Below are 14,771 nucleotides of genomic sequence, written 5' to 3'. Positions count from 1 at the left end.
TCTCACACCATTCACAAAAATAAACTCAAAATGGATAAAGGACCTGAATGTGAGACAGGAAACCATCCAAACCCTAGAGGAGGAAGCAGGAAAAGACCTCTCTGACCTCAGCCGTAGCAATTTCTTACTTGACACACCCCCAAAGGCAAGGGAATTAAAAGCAAAAATGAACTACTGGGACCTTATGAAGATAAAACCTCCTGCACAGCAAAGGAACAACCAACAAAACTAAAAGGCAACCAACGGAATGGGAAAAGATATTTGCAAATGACATATCGGACAAATGGCTAGTATCCAAGATCTATAAAGAGCTCACCAAACTCCACACCCGAAAAACAAATAACCCAGTGCAGAAATGGGCAGAAAACATGAATAGACACTTCTCTAAAGAAGACATCCGGATGGCCAACAGGCACATGAAAAGATGCTCATCGTCACTCCTCATCAGGGAAATACAAATCAAAACCACACTCAGATATCACCTCACGCCAGTCAGAGTGGCCAAAATGAACAAATCAGGAGACTAGAGATGCTGGAGAGGATGTGGAGAAACGGGAACCCTCTTGCACTGTTGGTGGGAATGCAAACTGGTGCAGCCAGTCTGGAAAACAGTGTGGAGGTTCCTCAAAAAATTAAAAACAGACCTACCCTATGACCCAGCAATAACACTGCTAGGAATTTACCCAAGGGATACAGGAGTACTGATGCATAGGGGCACTTGTACCCCAATGTTTATAGTAGCACTCTCAACAATAGCCAAATTGTGGAAAGAGCCTAAATGTCCATCAACTGATGAATGGATAAAGAAATTGTGGTTTATATACACAATGGAGTACTACGTGGCAATGAGAAAGAATGAAATATGGCCCTTTGTAGCAGCGTGGATGGAACTGGAGAGTGTGATGCTAAGTGAAGTAAGCCATACAGAGAAAGACAGACACCATATGGTTTCACTCTTATGTGGATCCTGAGAAACTTAACAGAAACCAATGGGGGAGGGGAAGGAAAAAAAAAAGAGGTTAGAGTGGGAGAGAGCCAAAGCCTAAGAGACTCTTAAAAATTGAGAACAAACTGAGGGTTGATGGGGGGTGGGAGATGGGTATTGAGGAGGGCACCTTTTGGGATGACCACTGGGTGTTTTATGGAAACCAATTTGACAATAAATTTCATATATTGAAAAACAAAAGAAGAGATTATATAGAACGTAGAATAGCAGTTAGCTACAAAACAATGCAAATACGAGTTTATAGAACAAGTTTTTATATTAATACCTATAAAAATACCTAGCATAAAAAAGGTGATCAGTAAAAATACACAAATGAATAAATGAGAGCTAATCACTGATACTAAGTAAGAACTTCTTGTCTAGGAGTGCCTGGCTGGCTCAGTCGGAGGAGCATGTGACTTTTGATCTCAGGGTTGTGAGTTTGAGCCCAACGGTGGGTGTAGAGATTACTACAAAAAATAAATTAAAAAAAAAAAGAACTTACTGCCTACTACTAGCTGTGTAACTATTCTGTAACATTTTTAAACGATGACAGGAGTTCAAAGTCAAAACGAATAGTTTTCATAGACTATAACACTGGAACTTTTATTTGTTGATTCTGCATGTGTTATGAATAATACTGTGATGGTTGCTTCTACATGTCAACTTTACTGGGCCATAGAGTACCGAAATATTTGGTCAAACATTCTGGGTGTATCTGTAAGGGTGACATTTTAATTGGACAAGGATGACCTTTCTCATCCCTTCTATTCAATAAAGTACTGGGAGTCCTAGCCAGATCATTCAGTCAAGAAAAAGAAATAAAACACATCAAAATTGGAAGGAAGAAGTAAAACTGTCTCTATTTGCAGATAACATGATATTATATATAGAAAACCCTCCCAGTGCCTGTGTAGCTCAGTTGGTTAAGCATCCGACTCTTGACTTCAGCTCAGGTCATGATCTCATGGTCTCATGGTTCTTGGGATTGAGCCCCACCTCGGCTAGTTTGGGATTTTCTGTCTCCCCCTCTCTCCCACCCCTGCTCATGCATGCACATGCACTGGGGCTCTCTCTTTCAAAATAAATATATAAACATTTAAAAGAAATAGAAGAAAACCCTGAAGACTTCAGCCCAAACTGTTAGAACTAATAAACAAATTCAGTAAAGCTGCAAGATACAAAATCAATATACAAAAATCAGTTGCATTTCTACACACTAACAACCACCTATTAGAAAGAGAAATTAAAAACAATCCCATTTGGGGCGCCTGGGTGGCTCAGTCGGTTAAGCGTCCGACTTCGGCTCAGGTCACTGTCTCACGGTCCGTGAGTTCGAGCCCCGCGTCGGGCTCTGGGCTGATGGCTCAGAGCCTGGAGCCTGCTTCCAATTCTGTGTCTCCCTCTCTCTCTGCCCCTCCCCCGTTCATGCTCTGTCTCTCTCTGTCTCAAAAATAAATAAACGTTAAAAAACAAACAAACAAACAAAAAACAATCCCATTTGTAATTGTAACAAAAATAATAAAATACTAGTAATAAATTTTACCAAGGAGGTGAAAAACCTATACAATGAAAACTATAAGACATTGATGAAAGAAACTGAAGACACAAATTAATGAATACATATTTCATGGTCACAGACTAGAAGAATTAATATTTTTAAAATGTCCATACTCTTTGAAGCAATGTAGATTCAGATTCAAGGTAGTTCCTATCAAAATTCTAATGGTATCTTTAACAGAAGTAGAATAAACAATCCTCAAATTTGTATGGAAACACAAAATAACTCAATCAGCCAAAGAAATTTTGGAAAAGAATAACAAAGCTGGAGGTACCATGCATTCTGATTTCATATTGTTTCACAAAGCTATAGTAATCAACACAATATGGAATTGGTATAGACACATAAATCAATGAATCAGAATACAGAGCATAGAAATAAGCCCATAAATAGTCAACTAGTTAATGACAAAAGAGGCAAGAATATACAATGGATAAAGAATAGTCACTTCAATAAATGGTGTTGGAAAAATTATACAGTTACACACGAAAGAAACTGGATCCCTATCTTAAAGCACACACAAAAATCAACTCTAATTGGATTAAAATTTGAATATAAGAACTGAAACCATCAAATTCCTAGAAGAAAACATAGGGGGTAAGTTTCTTGACATTAGTCTTAGTAATGACTTTTTGGATTTGACACCAAAAGCAAAGGCAACAAATTAAAAAATAAACAAGAGGAACCATCAAGCTAAAAAACTTCTGCTTAGCAAAGGAAACAGTTAACAAAATGAAAAGGCAATGTATGGAATTTTCTTTAAAAAGAAAATAGTTGCAAATTATCTCTCTGATAAGGGGCTAATATCCAAAATATATAAAGAACTCATACAATTCAGTAGGAAAAAACCGATTTAAAAAATTACAGAGAAACTGAATAGAAATTTTTTCCAAAGACATCCAAATGGCCAACAGGTATATGAAATGATATTCAACATCATTCATAGTGAGGGAAATGTGAATCAAAACCACAATGAAATATCATCTCATACCTGTTAGAATAGCTATCACCAAAAAGACAATAATAAGAAATAATAAGCACTGGTGAGGTTGTGGAAAAAAGGGACCCTTGTGCACTGTTGGTGGGAAGGGAAATTGGTACAGCCACTTTGGAAACTAGTATGGAGATTCCTCTACGAAAAATAGTATGGCAATTCCTCAATAAATTATAAATAGAACTACTCATATAAATACTACTATGAACTACTAAATACAATATGAACTACTAGTAATAAAAATAGAACTAGATCCAGTATTTCACTTCTGGGTAAATATCCGAAGAACCTGAAATCACTATCTCAGAAATATATCTGCACCTTCATGTACTGAAGCATTATTTATAATAGACAAGGCATGGAAATGACCTTAGTATCTATCAATGGATGAATAAAGAAATTGTAACATATATACAATGGAATATTATTTAGCCATAAAAAAGGGAGAACCTACCAATTGTGGCAGCATAGATGGACTTTGAGGGCATTATGCTGAGATAAGCCAAACAGTGACAAATACTTTATGATTTCACTTATAAGTGGAATCCAAAAAACCCAAACCCACAGAGAACATATTGGTGGTTGCCAGAGATGGGGGGTGGTGATGCGGAGTAGGGGAATGGGTAAAGGTGGTCAAAAGATAAAAATGTCCAGTTGTAAGATAAATATGTTTAGGGGATGTAATGTACAGCATTGTGCCTACAGTTAACAATACCGTATTGTATATTTCAAAGTTGTTAAAAGAGTAAATCTTAACAGTTCTTATCATAAGACAAAAAAATTGTAACTGTTTGAAGTAATTAGTGTTAACAAACTTATTGTGGCAATCATTTGGCTATATATATGTGTATATATATATATATATATATATATATATATATATAATCATTATGTTGTACATCTTGGACTAATACATTGCCTATATGTCTCAGTAAAACTGAAAAAACACCTTGCCTTAAAAAATTTTGAATTGGTAGATTGGGTGAGTCTCACCCCTGGGAGGGCAATCAGCTGAAGGCCAGAAAAGAACAAAAAAGCTGACCCTCCCTTGAGTAAGAGGGAAATCCTCCTCCCTGAACTCCTTCAATCCGGGACATTAGTATTTTCTAGCCTTCAAACTTAAACTGAAAATCAGTTCCTCATGGTTCTTAATGCTGCTGGCCATCATCTCTACTGAGTCTCCAGTTTGCTGACTGTAGCTCCTGGGACTTGTCAACCTCTATAATTGCATGTACCAATTTCTCCCCCATCCCAATTAATTAATTAATGTAGTTAGTTTTAATTTAAATTCCAGTTAGTTAACATACAGTGTAATGTTATTTTCAGGTGCACAAGTTTGTGATTCAACACTTCCATACAAGCCAAGTTCTTATAATTAGGTGTATATGTGTACATGTATTCTGTTTTTCTGGAGAACCCTAACACAGATACTGACTAGAAACATTTCATTTTATGGTCCTATAATCATATTTTTAAAAAACATGATCTGCTCTAGGGGCACTTGGGTAGCTCAATCAGTTAAGTGTCCGATTTCAGCTCAGGTCATGATCTTGCAGTTTGTGGCTTCAAGCCCCACGTCAGGCTCTGTGCTGACAGCTCAGAGCCTGGAGTCCACTTTGGGTTCTGCATCTCCCTCTCTGCCCCTCCCCTGCTCATGCTCTTTCTCTTTCTCTCTCTCTCTCTAAAATAAATAAATATTAAAAAAAATTAAAAAAAACATAATCTGCTCTAAAGTTTTTCCATTCTATGTGTGTATTTAATTTTATATTCCTACTAAAGAAAAAAAATGGATGGAATGTTTTTGTTTATACATATACATATTTTCTTTGTGGAAATTTGAGGTCCTAGTCCATGCTTATTCGTTGATTTTCTCTTAGAAGAGTTGATTTTTATGTCTTATGTTTCTCTTAGTTATATATTTTACTGTTACCTACTTCCCTAGGAGGTAATGATGAGGGATGAAATATCTGAGATACACTCTTAACACCCCTTAGTACATGGTACACATAAAACTATTCAATGACATTATTATTTAAAATATTTACAGAGTCAAATTGTAGGGTTAATTTCATTATTAAATATTGGGAATATAATAAGGAAATATTCCACAAAATCAAGACTTCTTTAAATAGATTCTTACAGTGAAGTCTACAATGGAATCACACAAGGAAATTTTGCAAGTCTACAATTCTATGAAGACAAAGCACTTGTGTTAAGCAAATATAGAATAAAATTTTATATCATTGAGAACTGATCATGTAGTTCTTTTCCAGTTCTAGTGTGTGATTTTCTCATTAAAATCAACTTATTGTATGGCCAACTAATCTTTAGCAAAGCAGGAAAGAATATCCAATGGAATAAAGACAGTCTCTCCAGCAAGTGGTGCTGGAAAAACTGGATAGCGACATGCAGAAAAAATGAACCTGGACTACGTTCTTACACCATACGCAAAAATTAACTCAAAATGGATGAAAGACCTAATTTGATGACAGGAAGCCATCAAAATCCTCTAAGAGAAAGCAGGCAAAAACCTCTTTGATCTTGGCCGCAGCAACTTCTTACTCAACATGTCTCCGGAGGCAAGGGAAACAAAAGCCAAAATGAACTATTGGGACCTCATCAAAATAAAAAGCTTCTGCACAGTGAAGGAAACAATGACCAAAACTAAAAGGCAATTGACAGAATGGGAGAAGATATTTGCAAACGACATATCAGATAAAAGGTTAGTATCCAAAATTTATAAAGAACTTACCAAACTCAACACCCAAAAAACAAATAATCCAGTGAAGAAATAGGCAGAAGACATGAATAGACACTTCTCCAACGAAGACATCCAGATGGCCAACTGACATATGAAAAAATGCTCAACATCACTCATCATCAGGGAAATACAAATCAAAACCACAATGAGATACCACCTCACACCTGTCAGAATGGCTAACATTAACAACTCGGGCAACAACAGACTTGGGTAAGGATGTGGAGAGAGAGGATCTCTTTTGCATTGTTGGTGGGAATGCAAGCTGTTGCAGCCACTCTGGAAAACAGTAGGGAGGTTCCTCAAAACACTAAAAACAGAACTACCCTATGACCCAGCAACTGCACTACTAGGTATTTATCCAAGGGATACAGGTGTGCTGTTTTGAAGGGGCACATGCACCCCCATGTTTATAGCAGCACTATCAACAAGAGCCAAAGTATGGAAAGAGCCCAAATGTCCATAGATGGATGAATGGATAAAGATGTGGTATACACACACACACACACACACACACACACACAATGGAGTATTGCTTGGCAATCAAAAAGAATGAAATCTTGCCACTTGCAACTATGTGGATGGAACTAGAGAATATTATGCTAAGTGAAATTAGTCAGAAAGACAAAAGTCATAGGACTTCACTCATACGAGGACTTTAAGATACAGAACAGATGAACACAAGAGAAAGGAAGCAAAAATAATATGAAAACAGGGAGGGGGACAAAACATAAGAGATTCTTAAATATGGAGAACAAACAGGGTTACTGGAGGGGTTGTGGGAGGGGGGCTGGGCTAAATGGGTAAGGGGCATTAAAGAATCTACTCCTGAAATCATTGTTAGACTATATGCTAACGTGGATGTAAATGAAAAAAAAATTAAATTAAAAAAATCAATTTATCAAGTAGACGGCGTTATTATTCCATTTCTTTACAGAATCAACAATTACCTTCTAGAGAGGTTTATACTGGGACATTTGATACTTGATTCTTTGCTTTCTTCATAAAAACTGATTATAAAATAGTATAAACTTCCAAAGAGGAATAAAAAGACCCCCCCCCAAGGGGCATCAGTTAGAGCCATTGGATTAATCCTTTCCGTGAAAATAGGCATTTTATACTAATTTTATTTGAGAGCAATTATAATAATGTGTCACTATCTTGTATCTTGAGAATGGAGGCCACGTTTGATTCTTCTGTATATCTCCAGAATCAAACAGTGTCTGATATATATTTGGAGTACATAAATGGTTGTTCAATTAATGCACAAATTAGGTATAGATACCTACATTGATCTTATATTTTCCACTATAATATCCATGAATTCTAAGAATATATTGTTTTTTTAAATTTCCATACAAATGTATAATATCTTGTATGTATGCACTTGCAACAATAAGGGGGGAAAGATGGCAGTTTTGTGTTTGTTTGGTCTGCTTCTCCCCTAGGCTGCAAACCCCCCTGGAACAGACACTTCTGTCTTTGTTACTAATGCATGCCCAAGTCACAAATCAGTGCCTGGGCTATATTAGGTAATCAATAAATATTTGTTGAATGAATGAATAAGAGGCAATTTGAAATTAGTGGTATTCCTTACCACTGTGGCTCATTTTGTAGAACATACCTGAGAGATTAAAAATAAATAAATAAATAAAAGGCTTGCTGAGTGGCAATGAAAGTACAGATGAGGTTGGAGAGGAGGAACACAACCACATGGTTAGTAGTGCTTTCTTTAAGAATACACCCAGGTGAAACAAAAAAAGCACCTAGGTGGGGTGTCTGGGTGGCTCATTTGGCTAAGTGGTGGACGCTTGTTATCAGCTCAGGTCATGATCTCACCATTGGTGAGGATGAGCCCCACATCTGGCTCTTCACTGGCAGTGTGGAGTCTGCTTGGGATTCTCTCTCTGCCCTTCTGTTCGCTCTCTCTCTCTCAAAATGAATAAATCAACATTAAAAAATACTTATGAATGCACCTAAACCTTTTGTTTCCTGTGAGAGAAAAGAGAAACCTGAATTTACCCAGGAGGAAGGGAATTAGCAGGCCAGGTAAAAGGGAGTGAGCAAATCCAGGATGTCAGTGAAGAGATCACTGACACTGTCCATATTGGGATCCAGACAGGGCAGAAAGAATGTGTTTTTAAAACTAAGCTGAAAGTTTATGAAATGGAAGAGAATAAAGGGAATAAGGAACAAATGCAAAAACAGTGGAAGATCGAGAGGTAGAAAGACTCGCTGAGATTTTGGAGGTGCTGTTCTGCTGGCAGAAAAATCTGAACCTGACCACGAATAGGAGAGAAGTGAAGTCACTGAAACTAGTAAGGTCTAGGAACTGAGTGAGGAGGCTATCAGAAGTGTCAACATCATGGATGTTGAGCCACAGAGGATAGCTGCCATCCAAATAAAGCCTTATGATACTAAATATACCAAAGATACCACAAAAGCACCGTATTTAATGCACAATCACATCAGGACAGTATTCATGTAAATTGTTCAAAGAAACCATGCATGTGATTAACTCAAAACCATTGCACTTACATTCATGAGTAACATTTTAAAATATTAAAATGCTCAGCGCAGTGTCTCCCTGTTCTCCCTGTGTCACTCAGGCTCCTTAAAACATAGAACAGAGCTCGAGCTCCACCCCGCCCCGGCCCCGCCCCCTAGCCCCTCCACAGTCCCGGGCCCCTTTCCCTCGGACCACAAAAATCCTTTAACGGATCCTCACCCCTCTCCCAACTCCTGGGTAATGGACGGACCTTCCAGTTCCAGCCCAGAGCTCCAGAGCTGCTAGGCCAGGAGTGATGAAACTATGAAATTAGATTGTGGTGATGGTTGCCTAACACCATGAATATACTATAAACCATGTAGATACTCACTTTCAAAAGGTGAATGTTATAGCATATGAATTGTATCTCAAGAGTTATTTTATGAATGTTTGAAAAAAACAGGTAAAAAATAAAAAATCCTGTGTTTTTTTCTCATGAAATATATTCACATATCACAGCAATATATTAAACTATATTAAATATATATTTAAAAAAGAGATAGTTTTAAAAATGGCTTCAAGACAGCGTGGAGCTGCTCTGGGCCTCGTGACTCACGCAGGCACAGATGGCACGTTGAACACGGCGCCCCGCCCACCACCCCTCCCTCGCCTTCGTGACCACGCCCCTTCACGTAACGGATTCGCGTAACGGATTCAAACCCCCACCTCCGGAGTAACGGACTTCATTCCAGCCGCATCTCGGAGACTGCCGCCAGGCCTGCCTGGTCGGCTACTCTGAAAAAGTGCCGGAGACCCGCCGCCACCGCCTTCCGCCTCGCCGCCCTCGTTTCTGAGCCGCCTTCGCCTTCGCCTTGGTGCCAGCGCCGCCAGCCATGGCCACCGCGCCGTCCTCTCAAGTGCGCCAGAACTACCACCCGCAGTGCGAGGCCGCCATCAACAGCCAGATCAACCTGGAGCTCTACGCCTCCTACGTGTACCTGTCGATGGCCTTCTATTTCGACCGCGCCGACGTGGCCCTGGAGAATTTCTCCAAGTTCTTCCTGCGCCAGTCCCACGAGGAGAGCCAGCATGCCGAGAAGCTGATGCAGCTGCAGAACCAGCGTGGGGGCCGCATCCGCCTCCACAACATCATGAAGCCTGACCGCGACAACTGGGAGAACGGCCTCAACGCCATGGAGTGTGCCTTTCACCTGGAGAAGAGCCTGAACCAGAGCCTGCTCGACCTGCACCAGCTGGCCACCGACAAGAACGACACCCATCTGTGCAGCTTCCTGGAGACCAACTACCTGCACAAGCAAGTCAAGGTCATCAAAGAGTTGGGGGGCTACATCACCAACCTGAGCAAGATGGGGGCCCCGGAAACCGGCATGGCAGAGTACCTCTTTGACAAGCTCACCCTGGGCAACAGCGACAAGAACTGAGTTGGGACTGCCTTCCCATAGCCACAGGGTGCATGGTGACTTCCCCTGGTCACCATGCCGGGCATGCATTTTGCAGTATTGCTTTTGCAAAACGTTCCAGTTTCTTCTTCCAGATTTCCATAAATAAATAAAGTTATTTTGTTTCAATAAAGTTATTTGGTTCCTAAAGAAATAAAGGTCCTCTGGGTGATTTGTGTGTGGAAATTTCTCGCCTTTCCAGGAGTCGCTCCACTCACCCATGCCCCATCCACACACAGCTCAGGATCTCCCAAGGTGGAGGGAGAAGGTGGGAGGTGGATGGGACCCTGGAAAACACAAAAATCAATCTTCTCCTTATAAATGCTGAAGGTATATGGGGGTGGGGTGGAGTGGGGTGGGATGGATGGAGCCCTGGTGAATATGGGAGCCTGTGCCATGATAAAAGTATAAAAACATGACCTGACAGTCACAGTTGGGGTTGCCTCTGGAGAAAGCAGAGGGAATGGGATTGGGGAGGGATTAAAATAAAGGGTTGTTAAATTTTACTAGAAAATCTTTAGTTTACTAATATAAGCAAATATTAATGTTTGTTAACATTTAAAAAAATTTTTTTTACACTTATTTTTTGAGAGACATAGAGCACAGGTTGGGGAGGGGCAGAGAGAGGAGACACAGAATCCTAAGCAGGCTCCAGGCTCTGAGCTGTCAGCACAGAGCCTGACACAGGTCTGGAACTCACAAACCGTGAGGTCATGACCTGAGCCGAAATCAGACGCTTAACCAACTCAGCCACCCAGGCACCACTAGTATTTGTTGACAGTAACTGGGGAGCAAGGTGGAGACCCCAGAAGCCAGCGTGGCAGAGTATCTCTTCAACAACCACCCAGGGCAACGGTGATAAACTGAGCCTTAGACTGGCTTTCCCATAGACAGGGGAGTGAGTTCGTAGGTCACCAAACTGGACATGCTTATTGCCCTTACAAAACATCCAAATATATTTTTTCCTTCAATTGTGCCCTTCCATTAAAGTAACATGGTACCCCCCCCCAAAAAAAAAATCAAAATTACCTTATTAGAAGGGCTGAAGAATGCCTGGACAAGACTGAAGCTCAAATTTGTGATATTGAATATGAAGTAGAATAAACCCCCTTGAAAGTTAAGCCAGTGAATCTGGCTGCGTTGAAGAACGTGGGGGAGTTGAAGCTGGGAGTCCAGTCAGGAGATATTGCAGCCAGGCCAATGAAAGACATTGGTATCTGAACTGGAGCAGAGGCTCATGAAATGGAGACCAATTCTAGTTGGATTTGGATAAATCAATAGGATCTGCTCATGGATCAAAGGTGAAGAATGAGAAATGAGGAAAATAACATAGATTCTGATATTTGGACTTGAACACCTGGGTAGACAGTAGTGCTATTTATTAATTTGGGGACTTTTGCTGGAGGCATATCTGACATGGAAAGGTGGGAAATCTGAGATGCCCATTTTTTTTTAGAATATAATTTATTGTCAAATTGTTTCCATACAACACCCAGTGCTCATCCCAAAAACTGCCCCCCTCAATGCCCATCACCCACTTTCCCCTATCCCCCACCCCCATCTACCCTTAGTTTGTTCTCAGTCCTTAAGAGTCTCTTATGTTTGCCTCCCTCCCTCTCTATAACTTTTTTTTCCCTTCCCCTCTCCCATGGTCTTCTGTTAAGTTTCTCAAGATCCACATGTGAGTGAAAACATATGGTATCTCTCTTTCTCTGCCTGACTTATTTCACTTAGCATAATACCCTCCAGTTCCATCCATGTTGCTGCAAATGGCAGGATTTCATTCTTTCTCATTGTCAAGTAGTAGTCCATTGTATATATAAACCACATCTTCTTTATCCATCCATCATTTGATGGATATTTAGGCTCTTTCCATAATTTGGCTATTGTTGAAAGTGCTGCTATAAACATGGGGGTACATGTGCCCCTATGCATCAGCACTCGTATGTCCTTTGGGTAGATTCCTACTTTTTTTTCTTCTTTTTTAAATATAATTCATTGAGATGCCTATTAGATATCCAAACAGAACTGTTATGCAGGTAGCTGGTAAAAAATAAACCTCAGACGTGAAGTCAAGCTTAGAAATATACACATGGGGGGCGCCTGGGTGGCTCAGTCGGTTAAGCGTCTGACTTCAGCTCAGGTCATGATCTTGCAGTCCGTGAGTTCATGCCCCGCGTCGGGCTCTGTGCTGACCGCTCAGAGCCTGGAGCCTGTTTTGGATTCTGTGTCTCCGGCTCTCTCTGACCCTCCCCCATTCATGCTCTGTCTCTGTCTCAAAAATAAATAAACGTTAAAAAAAATTAAAAAAAAAAGAAATATACACATGGGAAGCACTATGACTGGGTAAATTCACCAGAAATAATGTAGAGACAGTATGGTACAGCCAGCCCCAAGCCCAGGGGATCTAATATTTAGAGAAGGATTTGAGGTGTTTGAACACCCAGACAGCTGCTGTCCCCACCTTAACCATTATCTTATTCCAAACTGTGGGGTCTAAGCTTAGGAATCCCTGGGCTTACACCAATGGGTTAACAAGGTACAAAGAAATACAAAGTCAACAAAATGCTCACACCCGAGTTTGGGTAAACCAGATTGGCACTCCAAGAATAGGGGGGTGCAAAGACACCCTGAGAATAGGGAGGTGTTGCATCCACATGACTCCTGAAACAGAATGCTACGGGCACCAGTGACAGTCACAACAAAGTTTATTGCCATGAGAGGCAAGGCAAACTGATCGATCGGGACTGACACTCTTGACCAGAGTGCGGTCTCAGCCGGGTACAGAGTTTTTATAGCCGACCACATCGTCTTATTATCACCTGGAAACAGAACAAAGGAATAGTTCCCAGGTGGAAACAGTTCAAACAGGCCCTTGCCCCAATCCAATCAAGAGCTAATCCATCCCTTGATTGATAGGATAAGGCTGTTATCTCTTAACCTATAGTGTTAAAACAAAGCTGTTATTTCTTAAGGCTACAGGTTAGCCCTACCCTTACATTTCCCCCTTTTCTTGTCCGTGAATCAATCCCTTGATTCATCATTAGGAACTAAGGGGACATAGTTTGACCTAATCATCATAATTTTTATTTCACGAACTCGCCTCTTGACCCAAACTAAGTCTCCTAGTTGAAAGGGGTGGGGAAGAACAGGAGGATGGGCGAAGACTTCTTTCAAGGCCTTAGTTATTTCCTTTTGTACAAGATGCAGGGCAATGAATGAAGCCAACAAGTGGTCCTGTTCCAGCTGTTCCTTTATGTTGTTCTCCTAGCCTTGGCAAGATAGGTGGAGGTCTGCCAAATAAAATTTCGTAAGGGGACAATCCTTTGATAAATAGAGTACAATGCGCTTGCAAAAGGGCAAAAGGCAGAACATCAACCCAATTTTCGCCAGTCTCAAGGGACAATTTGGTTAAGGTCTCCTTTAGCGTCTGATTCATCCTTTCTACTTGACCCGAGCTCTGGGGTCTATATGCGCAATGTAATCTCCAATCTATTCCCAATGCTCTGGCTAGACCCTGCGATACCTGTGCCGTGAAGGCCGGGCCATTTTCCGATCCTATGCTCAGAGGCAGCCCAAATCGAGGGATTAGTTCATTTAATAACTTTTTAACTGTCACCGGAGCCGTTTCTGATTTAGTGGGGAACGCCTCAACCCATCCAGATAAGGTGTCCACAAAAACGAGCAGATATTTGTATCTGTATTTCCCTGGCTTAGTTTCAGTAAAATCTACTTCCCAAAAGCCACCTGGTTCAGTTCCTCTGTTGTCTTTTAGCTTCTGAAACCTTATTTGCACCCTGATTTACTTGGGTGCAACTTACACATCTTTCAACCATCTCCTCAATCTCTTTTCCCAGTGTTATGCCCGAAGTTCTGAAACCTCCCACAAAAGACCACCAGAGTCGTAAGTCAAAGCCAAGCGGCAAGGGTCGTTTATTGCAGGTTCGAACCTGGACCTCTGCGCCCCCGTTGCCGGTGACGCCAAGAGGCCCTGAGAGAGGTTTTTACACCCCTTTTATAGACAGGTACAAACAAGTCATGGGGAAACCAGGAATTTTCCACAGTTACAGAGCTGCGATTGGTTGGTGTTTAAAGTTGGACACTTAACAGTATTCGATTGGTTCCTGCCTTTAGGTCAGACCACAACCGGGGGTACGGGTATCACAATGATTGATCAGGAATACACGGATGTGCCAGGCAACAATGATTGATCAGGAATACATGGGTGCACCAAGCAATTGTACAGAAGTGGAACAAGCTGGTTAAGCTTGGTTAGGTTTCAGTTTCCCGTAACTTAAGCTTTTAAGTTTCAATTTTCTCAGGCCTCTCACCAGCCCTTGCACCCTGAACTTTTTCCACACCAATTTCACCATCTTTGTTTTTCCCAGATGAGTCAGTCCCTTGGTGGAGCAGATGCACCATGCGTTGCCCAAGTGCCGCGGGTAAGAGTATCTTTCCTTCAGGATCCTGAAACCACTTTCGTCCTGGTACCATACTTCCTCCTTTTCTTGAAATCCACTCCAAG

At 40.8% G+C, this 14,771-nt stretch overlaps 1 protein-coding gene across 1 annotated transcript; it reads left to right on the top strand.

The window, feature by feature from the left end:
* The first annotated feature begins 9,496 nt into the window (after positions 1–9,496).
* On the top strand, positions 9,497–10,373 carry LOC102970824 (ferritin heavy chain-like). Its single transcript, XM_042974292.1, has one exon. The coding sequence runs from the start codon at positions 9,680–9,682 to the stop codon at positions 10,226–10,228; it is 549 nt and encodes a 182-aa protein (XP_042830226.1). The 5' UTR covers positions 9,497–9,679; the 3' UTR covers positions 10,229–10,373.
* Positions 10,374–14,771: the final 4,398 nt, after the last annotated feature.

This window comes from Panthera tigris, chromosome X (assembly GCF_018350195.1).
Source record: "Panthera tigris isolate Pti1 chromosome X, P.tigris_Pti1_mat1.1, whole genome shotgun sequence".
NCBI classification, from domain to species: domain Eukaryota; kingdom Metazoa; phylum Chordata; class Mammalia; order Carnivora; family Felidae; genus Panthera; species Panthera tigris.
The sequence above is the reverse complement of the archived record's forward strand: the minus strand, read 5'-3'. Positions and strand labels throughout refer to the sequence as shown.

What these genes read in the sequence shown, in the direction of transcription:
- LOC102970824 (XM_042974292.1), top strand. Translation starts at nt 9,680, where the DNA reads ATGGCCACCGCGCCGTCCTCTCAAGTGCGCCAGAACTACCACCCGCAG.